Here is a 13,515-nt window from a genome sequence, read left to right as displayed (position 1 = left end):
GCTCATCCTCTTGACGTTTCGCTCATCTTATTTTAAAGTACACATCTTCAAATAGTATGTCTTTGATTCTAACAGCATCCTAGTTTAGTTTAGTTTTATCTTACAATTCTTTAAAAGACACTAGTCTTGATTGCCAAAGATGTTGTCCAGTAAAGTTGCTTGTAAAGAAACTTGCTTCTGTTCCTAAACACAAAATTTACTAGATTAATATACTTAGTAGTGATTATGATTTGTGTGTTTCTTGTTTCTACCAGACAATAGCTTGATAAATAAAACAGCCACCCACCCATCCATCATCCATTCATCCATCCATCTGCCAATCCAGAACCCAGATGATGTTTTCTGTCTCCCTAAAGTTCACAAGCTGTCCCCATTTACTGAATGGCTCTGTAGTCAGGTCCTAACTGGTACTAAGTGGCACAGGCAGGTGCAGATTTATAGCCTGCAACAGAATTAGCACTCTAATGAAAAAAGTAATGTAATGCCATTTCATTGCCAGAGGTGCGAATCTTCAAAGGGACATCATTAACAAGGAGTGCTATTGTACCCACTGCACTCACTGCACTGCGTCTTGTCTTCAGCCTGTTACAGGCCTCCACCTTGGCTCTACTTCCAACTCTTGAGCCCACGTACATGCTACACTGATACAGTGGAAAGTGGATATCTTGCTGATCTTCTCTCTGCATTTTTAATGTACAGGTACTGGGTAGTGGATCCATTCCAGATGCTGTACAGCAGAGTGCAGCTGCATGGTCATAAACATGGTATGTGCAGAAGAGCCACTTGTAGTTTCTAAGTGGGTGCAGTAAGCCAGACCATGGTCTAAAAAGAGACACAACCTCACTATCTGTCAAGAATCAATTAAAATGGCATCTCTGCCTGGAGATGGAAAATGCTGTCAGTCTTTCATTAAAATCCCTTTCAGCATGGCTTTGATGATGGAAAGATGAGAGAAGGCATCAGATCTTGGTGTTTTTCTGGCTGGCAGTATAGGGCCTGCGGTCTTAATATTCCTATCAAGGCTCTGTAGTGATTTGACCTGACTGGTGATGGCTCAACCAGATGGGACACATTTAGAAAACGTGGTGCATACTGTGAAATCTGGAACTCTAAGGGGCTGTTCACACAGGATGTGTGTATTTCAGAAGCCAGCGCCTTTCTGCAATTCATTCTCCATGGCAAGGATGCGCTAGGATCGCTCCTTTTTCAAGGACCGCACCTGGCGTTTAAGCACTCTTGGCGGCTAGTGTTTTTGGGCGGAGCGCTCTGGGCATCTAAAGCTGAAAAAGTTGAACATTTGGAGGAAAAGTGCGCTGCTTCTTCTTCTTCTTTTTTCTGTTCTCTTTGCCTTTTACAAGATGTGAGAAATGATCACACCATCACAATGCCATGTATTTCTTCAGTGATAGTGGATGTTCCTAACGTGTTTGGAAATATTAACGTAAAGACTTATGCCAATAAATGAGGCTACAGTTTACTAAATGCAAAGTGTTCCTTGTCAAATCCTGACTGACCTCATTATTAACAGAGGACTGGGCCAGTAAAGATAAAGTGTGTGAATCTACGGGACTATAGTGGAGAAAACAAAGCAAATGGAAAATCTGAGATAGAGAGGTTGTTTTAGCGTTGTGGATGCAGAGAGCTGTGTGTGCATTTTGGTGAGTGAGCACACTGTCTGCCAAACTCAAAAATTGTTCCAAAACACTTTGCTAAATTCACTAAATAAGGAAACGAAATGAAAGATCTCTATTAGAATATCGAAATATTATATTTATAGCCCAATACTAGTAAATAAGCTACATAATCTACATAACAATTTATCTTAATGGCTGCAGCACCCCCAACTCTAAATGAGTTCCTGTGTCCCTGCTATATATTGTGCTTAACAAGTCCTGTTTAGTTGTGAATATGTATTGTTTTGGAAAGGCAGCCCCAGCAGGGACTCTAGACATGTTTTCAAGTGTGCCGTCTGTATGCATGTGAAGCCGGTCTGTTTGCATGTGAAGCCGGTCTGTATGCATGGGAACAGAAGCCCAATGCTAAGACTGGCACATAATTGCTGTGGTTTTAATTGGCCGAGACATGAAACCTCCAAAGACAGGTAATGCACAATGATAGAGGAGCACTTTGCCATGCGAGTGTGAATGCTTTGTCACGGCAGCTGGGCAGCACCATGTTACAGCTGCCACTTTATTGGCCTTTAAATGACGAGCATGAATTCCTACAGTACTTATGAATTGTTCATGACATGAAGAGTGTTGGAGAGCAGCACAGGAGGGAAACCCATGCAGGGAGTTCCACCAAGACTAAAGATGGCTAGTCTGAAGGGAGGCATTTTTAGACTGCACAAACTGCAGAAATGGAGATTTATTTGTGGAATTTGGTGTTGAGGGACTGTGGAGTTTGCAGGTATATCTGTTGCCATCGACAGTTCTCCTGGACAGTGTTGAAAAAAGTACTCAAATCCTGTACCTATTAAGTAGCTATACCATATTGGAAAAATACTTGGTTGAGAGTAGTTCTACATTCAAAAGTTTACTTACATAAAGGTATTAGCAGTAAAATTACCTTAAGTATTCATTCTGAAGCGCCCTTTAAAATTATTGATGCATTAAGCTATGAGAATATTTAGGTCTAACTGCTCCATATACGGTTTTGTAGTTTAAACTAAGTAAAAGTATAGTAGCAGAATACCCGTGCAGTGTATCATCAGGCTGCGCAGCCATTGTTGTTAGCTCATTCATTCACTCACTCACTCACTCACTCACACACTCACTCACTCACTCACACACACACACACACACACACACACACACACACACACACACACACACACACACACACACACACACACAAAGACTTTGCATTCTTATTACAGTTCTGATACTCATTGGAGCACACAATCACTGGCCATTTAGTCAGGTCTCACTCACAGAGTTAGCATGCAGCCTCTCTCTCCCAAGAGGGTTTTCATAGTCCACTTCCCTGGCTGATTCCAACTCCACTCAGCTGTGCTCCTCCACTCAGATGAGCTCAATCAGTAGCTAACGAATGGAGCTCTCCATGATGCTGAACCTGCATTGAGTCATTTTGGCCACTAATTAGCCATTTTTGCCCATTTAGTCGGCCCTAATTACGTAATTCAAAAATCCGGCTCCGTTAGGTCACCCCCAGGGGTGCCCTTTACACTTCCTGTTGTGAAGATCTGGCTAGTTGTAATGCAGCTGAAGGTGGGCGATGATCTGTCATTTTTGATTGGCGGTCGGCATCGGACCCTGGTGGGTGATTCATTATTGTTAGATGGCACTCCCCGCTGCTAGAACACAGGACGCAGAGGAGATCTGACATCAATGATGATGTCATCCGTGACATCATCGGCTCGTGATGACATCATCAAAGGACCAATTTGTTGGGGAGGAGACACGGGACTCATACCTCTCACTGACACCGCCCCCCCCCCCCCCCCCCCCCCACAAGAGGGAAGGATGCTCAGGTGCTGTTGTTGATGGATCCAGGTGCTGAGCTGCACTGGGCGCTATTGTCTGAGACACTGCCCTCATGTGAGGCAGGCGGCATCTGTGCACGAGCGTGAGGAGGAATGAGTGTGGAGTTCAACTGGGGCTGGATGGACAGCTCGACGGGACTGAAGTTGAAGAGGAGCGGCAGATCTCGTCCGCTGGGCAGGCGAGTGTTGTGTTGGCGCAGCTCATCAAAGAAGGCGTGGGCGCAGGCCTCCAGGGGAGACAACCTGGTCCCCGGCGTGTATTCCAACAGACGAGAGCAGAGTGAGATAGCCTCCGGTGGGGTGTGGGGCTTAAACACCTTTGTCCAAGGTTGTGCTTTGATCTGTTTGAATATGAACTCTGTGTAGTGGGTGTTCATCTCTCGGATCTGCTCTCTTGTTGGAGTCCCCAGAACCTTGATGATCTTTACTAGCTGGTCCATGCCACTAGCTGATCCACGGAAGATAGGCTGGCCCAGCAGCAGTTCAGCCAGCACGCAGCCAGCCGACCAGATGTCAATGTTAGACGTATAGTCGGTGGCACCGAAGATGATCTCAGGGGCACGGTAGTACCGTGAGCAGATACTGGACACGTTGGGCTCCCCGTGAACTAGCTGCTTTGCACTGCCAAAGTCACAGAGTTTGAGGATGGCCGTCTCTGGGTCCACCAGCAGGTTCTGGGGCTTGATGTCTCGGTGACACACACCCTGGGAATGGATATATGCCAGACTGCGGAACAGCTGGTACATGTACACCTTAACATAGATGATGGGGATGGAGGACTTGGCCTTGTTGAAGTGTCGAACCACCCTGTGCACCGTCTCGGGGACAAAGTCCAACACCAGGTTCAGGTAGACTTCATCTTTCTTCTCTCTGCTGGAGTAGAAGAAGTAACGTAGCCTCACAATGTTGCAGTGGTCCAATTTCCTCATGATCTGTAGTTCTCGGTTCTTGAACCTCTTGTCCTGCAGAACCTGCTTGATTGCCACCATCTCCTGGCTGTCGATGAGGCGGGCCTGGTAGACAACTCCAAAGGAGCCATTACCTATTACCTTGATGTCTGTGTAGGACAATTTCTGTGGGCAATCAGGGCTCTGGCTAGGCATGGCTACCACAGTCATCACTTTGCCACTGTCTCTGGATAGTTTAAAATTTCCGAAGCTCGTCGAGCTGCTTCCACTGGCCTCTGAAGCCCCATCTTTTCCTGCAGAGCTTCCACCAGCTACTGCTGATTCAGCACCGGCTGCAGCAGCTCCGGGAGCTCGTGGAGACTCAGCAAATGAGCCTGTCCTGGCCCGCTCGCTGCCGCTCATATTTGCGTGAACTAAAGCCGGGGTAGGGGGAAGGGGTCATTACAAAGAGCCAAGAAGGCAGAGGCTTAAGCTATGTATTTAATGTTCGATATTAAAACTACAGCGTTTTGTAAAGGTTGCCCATCTCCCCCTTTTTTCCCTCTGTCAGAGTGGGATTTACTGATGTCATACCTCGGATAACATAAGGGAGCCGTGATGTCATTAGTGATGTCACGTATTGATGACATCACGGTGACCTCATCAGCAGTGTCACTATGCCGAGTGATCTCAACATGATGACCTCATCGGTAATGTCACAATGAGCAACGAGAAATCACATCATTAAGGGATGTCACGACATAACATATCCCAATAGGCAGGAAATCCCAATAGTGGTGGCCACTTGATTTGAGATGGATGTAGACGTTCCTGACAAAAGCACAATTTTCCTCAAATGCTGCCCATAGCCATACAGGTAGCTTTCCTTTTTTTTGGGATAGGATCCACTTATATATATATATATATATATATATATATATATATATATATATATATATAATTATTATTACAAATTTCAAAGTTTGAAAGGCCATAACTTGGACAAACCATGCTGTTTGTCCAATTTGCAAGAAAATTTTCAATTTTTCCACGTGTTCAGTTGATCTACAAATTTGCCCTAAGGGACCCTGGAGTTTTGCCTGGAAAGTTTTTGAGATATTTTGAAAGTAGCTGCTTTGCACTGCCAAAGTCAGTGGATAAATACAACACATTTAATACCACTGCAATTATCTATTGAGGCAATTGAATGTTGAATTCCCTCCCATAGTGCAGTGACAGGGCATTTTGAATGAGAGACTTGGACAGGTGCACAACAATTTGTGAATTCAAGGGCACATCTTTGCTACATTTAAGAGAACACTTTTCACAGAGGTGTGTTATGGCAGCGATTAAATTAAATTGCTAGTACAGTAACTAAAGCAGACGTGAAGATCAGGACTATTGGGTGATTGCCATTCATTACAGTTCCCTGAGAGTGGCCTCACACAGCGGCTACCTGCTCTTCCAAAGGAGTCTGAGCAATAGTCTCATTGAGCTGCCTTCACTCTGCCTGTTTGATTCGAATGTATGGCAGGTAATGCCGCCTGAACTGAGGTCAAGATCTATCATTATTTTTTCTCTTTCTTTCACAGTTAAGCCAACTGTCATAGACGTGGACATATTTGTGAACAGCATTGGACCTGTGTCATCAATAAATATGGTAGGTCAATATACCCATGCTTCTCATACGTGCTTACTGCTTTGTTTACACATCCTGTACACACACAGCTGGGCATACGTGCACACACACACACACACACACACACACACACACACACACACACACACACACACACACACACACACACACACACACACACACACACACAGTCCAAACAAGTCTTCAAAACACCTTGCATCCTTCATTTACAACATAAGTTTCCGTTTGTTACATTCATCTAAAAAATGTATGTCATTCATGTACAGTATGTTGCATGACTGTCCCATGAATATTTGTAAAACATCCATAAATCTCTCCCAAAGCCACTCCCTGGAAGTCAGATACACTACATGAATTTTGGCATGAACGACAGCCGTAACCCCTCCTGCCACAACATCTACAACCAGAAAACAGGACTTGAAAGTCCAATGTTATCAAGAGGTCAAATGTGGAGCTGTTCTACAGTATGAATTGGAAAATAGCGGTGACTTATGAGAGTAGCCATTAAGAGCACAGATTTTCTGGGCAGGCTACATGTTATGTGGTTCAGAGCCATGATTCTACTGCGCTGCTGTAGAAGGAAGCTCATTTGTGCTTAACTCTAGCATAACGTTACTCTAGCATACAAATTAGTTTCTAATTAATTATCTGTATCTGACGCAACATGTTTGAGTTTGGGTTCTGGCTTCGGAAGTGCTGCTCACATGGTGATTGTCCCAGACTTTTAAAATGTATGAATGCTGACACTGAGCGGTATTCTCTTTGAACAAAAGGGGAACTTGCCCTTTGGCTCAGGCAGTGGCAAACGTTGGCTTCTGGAGGTGTGACTTTATATTCCATTTTATACCACAAGAGACCTGTGGGGCTTAAACCCGCCGTCGGAGGGTAAGGAGGATAGTCCGAGCGATAGGTAGGGACATCATAGTGGGAGGAGGGAGCTTAGGGTGGATATAGCAAAGAAGATAGGAATAAGTTCAAAGAAGAAGTACATTATAAGAAAGTAAGGGAGAGGTGGAAAACCTTGAGTTCATATAGAATGAACTGTTCTCTGGAACAGCTTGCCTGTTCACGTAAGAACTGCGCAGACCCCTGAAGTTTTTAAGTCGCTGCTGAAGACTCACCTCTTCTCGTTAGCGTTCGATTGGAGCTAAGCTCTGACACTCCCGATTATACTTTTATTATACTTTTATTTTTTATTGTGCCAAATTCCTTTTACTATGTTTATTGCTCTTTTATTATTTCTATTTGCTATAGAGAGCCCCAGGGATGACGTATTTTTGTAGTTGGAACGCGGAAATCCCAGACTTCAAAACTCATAAAAGTGGTCCTCATGTGTGAAGATTATCCTACTGAACACTGGTTCGCGTTTGATTAAGCTTGCGTTGCCCAGAGACCTTATTAGAAGCATCGCGCCAAAAACCCATTCAAAAATCCCATAGGCGAAAACAGTGGAGAACCAGGAAGTGTTAGCATCGATGTGTTCCGGACTCGTTCCTGGGGCTCTCTATTAACTGTTGTTTCTAGTTGATGTGTGCAACCTGTTCAGATAATTTGCATATGAATATTCAGTCCCGGGTCTCAGCAGAGGGGTGGCTACTGTACACTGTGTATGGGAAGCATGTGATCCCCAGGCCTCTTTGGATTAGAAAAGCATTTAGTGCAAATTGGCATCAGCTCTACACATTTGTCACCAAATGCTTTGGGATCAATACAGTATAATATATTGTTCCCCACGGTTGTAAAAAACAAAGTTGCTACAGTAGATTTGTTGTATAGTTGCTTCAACTTGCTTGTAAGAAATAAAGTCACAGGGTCTGAGAAGTCAAATTTAGTATCTGGCAGCTTGCTCCTTTGCAAAATCTTCTCAGCAGTGTATTGTGGTTCAAACAAGAATGCCTGAAGTGCAGACATTATAAAATGTGGTAAAATGTCATACACCACATTTTCAGCAGTACAGTATTCCTCTCAGCAGTCATAGTTACCTCAGCTACATGCAATTCAAAACAAAATGCGACACACAAGAACAACATGAAAAAGACAAAAGTGTGTCCAATGTGAGCATTAGAGTGCTGCCTTAGTGAATGTTTTCTTGATGAGACGGTGCAGCCCCCCCTGTATCTGTCACTTCCAACTATTGATACATTGCTAATGAATGATATTTGGAATGGAATGGTGATCAAATTTGACAGTCACAAAGCATGCTCCACTGAGAAAAGGTGAACAAATGTGCAGTCTTACTTAAAGGTATACTATGCAACTATATCATAAAAAAAAAAAAATCCTTACAAGAGAGCCTGTAATCCCAATATTTGTATTGGGATTACAGTAAAAGGCTGGTTTGTCCTTTTCCTTGTTTATGTGTGAAAATACAAACTAGTAACTAATGGTTGAACTACTGTAATCAGTGGCGTGCCGTCCATTAGGCGAACTAGGCAAATGCTAAGGGCGCTTGAGCCGTTAGGGGCGCCAGAGAGGGTTACAAATACTTTTTCATGATAATAGGCCTACTATTATTTTTACAATAGTAGACAAAAATAAGAAGAACAACGTCTTAAGTCTTTAAATAATAGTGAAATCATTTTTCTAATTCTGGCTTTCTGGCTGCCCGGGCTGCAGCACTTTCACCATGGTCCCTAATGGCCTAATCCATACCACCCCATACAATTTAAAATTAAATATTCTTCTAAATATGGATGAAAGTCCAAAAAACGTAAAACTTTCTTCGGCGCTGCCCTCACGGGCAGCACCGAGAGACCCTTCCTTACAGCACCCCCTACCTAAAAGTACTTCCAGCGCCACTGGGGAAGGGCGATTCTGAACCTGCACTGCAGTGCTGGATTAGCTGCGATATAATTTTTATTATATTTTCTTTGGGGGAGGGGGGAAGGGGGGGGGCACCAGCAAAAATCTTGCCTAGGGCACCAACTTGGTCAGGCACGCCACTGACTGTAATGGTGCTGCAAATTTGGAACCACTTTGAAATGTTAGTGTAGAGTATGCCTGAAAGACTGATTGATAGCAGACAAAAGAAATGCTTGTTCATCTTGTTCAAATCATCGTACACTTGGCTGTTTATTGAATTTGTCAAGTAGTAGGTGCTAAGTCTGGTAAATGACCTCTGTCATCAAAGACATGCAGATGGAAGCAAGTCCTCTCAGTATGTATGCAATCCTTCATGTTGCCATACAAATGTAAGGAAAAGACAGAGCTGTATCAAGTATTTATTGACTCATTTAGGGACAATTCTGCACAAGTGATGACAAGATGCAGAAGGCTCATCCCAACACAACACAACACAACACAACACAACACAACACAACACAATCCTTATAGTATATAGTGTACATGTACATGATTCCTGTATAATGGCATCCCCTTGGCTCAAGTTTACTTCCATAAACAGATGTCCTACCAGTCTCTGTCACAACCTACAGTATGCATACCTTTTCTGAAATATACTGCATTCAACCATATCAACTCCCAGCTTTGTGTTGGAAGATAAGAAGTTTCTCCTTTATCTTTCTTTTGCTTTAACATGAAGGGCTGGTACATTCTGAAAGATTGTAGAGGAGCTTTAGATATGTGGGGGGAAAAGTGCTGGATTCAAATTGTATCTCCGTCAAACAGAAAATTATCTAACTCAAACTACAAGGCACACTATGCCACCTAAATATTCTCAATGCATTTACACTCATATGATGAAATTTAGACAATCCTAGGCGAAGCAGAACACAGGACAATTAGTGTGTTCCTTTCTGTGTTCTTTTTAATGAATGATGCACTCCTCAAAACCTTCTTGGCAGTGGCTTCTTCTTGGCAGTTGTTCAATAGCTAAAGAGTTACAGTAACTATCTGCACTAGTGCACCTTCCTTTCGTCTTCCTATCATTTATTATTAATATTATTTCTCTGGCATGTCAAGTTTGAAGCAATCTTCGATATTTGCAGTGAAGACGAAGTGTATTTTTCCATCCTAACTCTTACCAGCGTAACAGCGTAGGCTGGTGTGTGTGTGTGTGCGCATGTGCGTGCGCGTGTGTGTGTCATGGCAAAATGGGATCCTGGAGACACCTATCATAGCGGTAACTACCACAGAAGCAGTTTTGAGTTTGAGTTTGGGTCCAGACCTTTGCAGCCGCGCCCACTCCACTGAGTTGAGTTTTGGATGCTTCTGGTCTTGCACATGGGTCTTGCATTGTGAACTGTGATTTCCTCAGTCCAAAGAAGGGCTTGTCCAATGATTGCAGAGGGTGACTAACGATTAGCCAGCGTCAATAAACAGCGCAATGGGTGGGACTAATGCCATTGTCGAGCGGTTGTCAAGCGCGCCTATAACAACAATGGCGGTGTACATGTACTGTACATGATTCCTGTACATAGACGAGGTAGATGCCACTATCGAGGCTGTTTAAAATCAATTATTAGTACCACTTACTTTGAAATCTGAACAGTACTCTGCTTAGGCAGATATGCAGGTCTCGTTTGTTTATGGAAAATAGGGAAAATGGAATTGCCTTGGGGAAAATAAGTTGTCAAAAAATGTAAACAGCTCCACAAGGCTCCCCTCTGCTCTTCTCCCTCTACACAAATTAGCTTATATCTCATCACAGCTCAGTTAAAATCTTCAAGTACGCGAACAACACCACACTATCATTGGGCTCATTAAGGACAATGATGAGACCCACTACCGTCAAGAGGTGAACTGGACGTACACTGGTGCAAGAACATACCTCTTTCTTAACACATCAAAAACAATGGAAATAGCTGTCGACTTCAGGAGGAAAACAAACACCAAAGCCCTGGTTCACATCTCTGACCAACCCATAACCCTGACAGATTCCTTCAAATTCCTCGGCACCGATATCAGGGACACTCTCAAATGGACTATCAACACCACCCATACCATCAAAAAGGCCCAGCAAAGACTGTACTTCCTCAGGCAACTGAAAAAGTATCACGTCAAAAAAACAGCTGCTGGTCCAAGTCTACAAAGCCATCATAGAGAGCATCCTCACATTGTCTCTCACTGTGTGGTATGGGAGCTCAGACTGCCACACCAAAAAGAAACTGGACAGGATCGTCCCCAAAGCCTCCCACAGCATCGGGTGTGACCTTCACAAAACACACCTCCAACCGGGCAGCTAAAATCACCAGTGACCCCTCCCACCCAGCCCACCACCTCTTCCAGCTTCTTCCCTCTGGAAGGCGCTATAGGGCCATATGCACCAAAACTACCTGGTTCAATAACAGCTTCTTTCCAACAGCAGTCAGAACTCTCCACTTCCCCTGCTAGCATCCCTGTCTGTACCTCTCTTGCTCGTGTGTTCTCTCTGTGCGTGTTGTAATGTCTTATTATGGTGTTGTGGTTTTTTTTTAATCTCTTTTTTGCACTGGAACTGAACCACCAAGCTGTACCAAACCATCACCACCAACATTGTTGCGTGGCAATAATAAAGTATCTTTGTTGTCCAAGTTGACCAAACCATTTAACGAGAAAAAGTGGTTGTTGTTGTTTTGTTTTGTTTTCTTGTTTTTTTTTGGGGGGGGGGGGGGGTCAGTTGTATCATTATCTCCTTCATGCCACAGGATTTTTCCTGGGAAAGACTTGGCCGACGCTGGGTGCTTCACACTGCAAATATAAACTCTTTCATGAACTGTGTACAGCAGGGGTGCACGTTTTAACTGTATTATATTATTTATAATATAATACATTATTTAATTATGCTGTAACGTTAAATACTGTTGAATCACTATTGTGCTAAACCAATCAACCATAGAGCAAAAGGGACATCTGTTCATCTGCAAATGATTATTGAGAGAGTAGGACAGCTGAGAAGAAGACTGAATAGATGAGACACAGTCTAGGGAAAATAAGGTTTGACCTTAAACTAATTGCAACAGAATTTATTTTCACATTTTTATGTTTATATTGATACCCGAAACACTGTAGTAAAAATCCCAGAAAATCCCATTAGTGGAAGTATGTTAAAATGACGTTTTTTTTTAAAATGGCTGCCATTATTAAAATGTTGGCCATATCTTGACTCCAACTAGACCTAGAATTACAAATTTGGTGTCTATTTCCACATTTTTGGGGGCAAGGAATCCACAGAAATGGTTGTTGAGTCTCTAAGTAGAACAGATTTTTTTTCCTCATGTAGTATGATGTAGTCATAATACAACATGGCATTTCTCACAATGTTAGCTACAACTTTGTATTTGTTAATCATACACATTTTGAGTGATACCCTTGAGCATATTGAAGTGCTTGCCATTGGAAAAAAAAAATTGTTGTTTCATATTTCCAATTAAAAAAGTGTTACGGTAATGAATTTATTCCCTCAGTGTCTCTAAAAGTGTCTGGAAATACATAAAAAATGAGCACATCTAAGGGAGCTAGGGCTCTGTCTGTTTGTCTGTCTGTCCCACTGATGACATCATCAGTGATGTCATAAATCCACTCACTCTCACACAAAGTCTCAGTGATGTCATCAGTGCATGTCATAAATTGTGACATCATCAGTGATGTCAGAGGCATTGTGATATCAGTCATGTCATAAGAGGTTGTGATGTCATCAGTGATGTCATAAAAGCAGTTGTGACATCATCAGTGATGTTACTTGAGCAATTGTGATGTCATCATTGATGTCATAAATCCTTCCTGGCTGAGGCTATATGTAAGTGGTGGAAAACACAGCATACAAGTCAGTGTGGTACAGTGACACATCTGAAGGAATGGCTGTTCAAGCAGAGCATGATGACACAGAGCTCTATTATGCCCTCAGGGCAGGAGACCTGGACACACTGAGGAGCCTGCTGCAGGAAGACCACTTCAGAAGGCTGATCAATGAGCAGTGTCTTTACGGGTGTTGGTCGACCCCTCTGGTGCTCGCAGCCTGGCTGGGTCATGCTGCCTGTGTGCACTACCTGATCACACAGGGAGCACAGGTAGACCTAGCTGGTGAGAATAGCTGGACGCCTCTCCGCGGTGCCGTGTGCCACGGTCACCTGGACTGTGTCCGGATCCTCCTGGAGGCCGGGGCCGACCCTAACAGAAGGATACACGGCTCACTCACCCTGACCCCTCTCCACATCAGTGCTACACACAAACACCTGGACTGCTTCCGCCTGCTGCTCCAGGCCGCTGGCGTTCTGACCCGTGACGTGGCTTCTCACCTGCTGGAGTGGGTGCTGCGTAACAGGTGCAACACGGCCTTCGTCCAGCTGCTGCTGGACCACGGCGCTGACCCGGCCCTGGTGACCGCAAAGCAGGCACACCTGGAGAAATGGGCTGATCCTGAGGCTCTCAGGGTCTTTCTGGAGGCCAAGAGATGTCCTCGCAGTCTGGCCCACTTGTGTCGGATCCGGATCCGCCAAGCACTGGGGACACATCGCCTGAACCAAGTCCACTCCCTACCACTACCACAAGTGATGAAGGACTTTGTGCTCCACCAAAACTGACTT

The 13,515-nt window shown here is 43.9% G+C and overlaps 1 protein-coding gene and 1 pseudogene across 3 annotated transcripts in view; one reads left to right on the top strand and one right to left on the bottom strand.

The window, feature by feature from the left end:
* Positions 1 to 13,515, top strand: part of gabrg3 (gamma-aminobutyric acid type A receptor subunit gamma3) — a gene marked incomplete at both ends in the record, with an annotated part of 99,206 nt that overhangs the window by 10,414 nt on the left and 75,277 nt on the right. For both annotated transcript variants that reach the window (XM_083647090.1, XM_083647091.1), the window contains one exon: positions 5,985 to 6,052. In XM_083647090.1, the coding sequence (XP_083503216.1) occupies positions 5,985 to 6,052 (68 nt within the window). The remainder of the gene's footprint in view (positions 1 to 5,984; positions 6,053 to 13,515) is intronic.
* LOC310785913 (glycogen synthase kinase-3 beta pseudogene) lies at positions 3,490 to 4,815 on the bottom strand (annotated as a pseudogene). Its single transcript has one exon. The product of its transcript is annotated as a glycogen synthase kinase-3 beta pseudogene (transcript).

The sequence above is a fragment of the Poromitra crassiceps genome (genome assembly GCF_964638095.1).
Source record: "Poromitra crassiceps genome assembly, chromosome: 12".
NCBI classification, from domain to species: domain Eukaryota; kingdom Metazoa; phylum Chordata; class Actinopteri; order Beryciformes; family Melamphaidae; genus Poromitra; species Poromitra crassiceps.
This window is presented reverse-complemented; position numbering and strand designations above follow the sequence as displayed.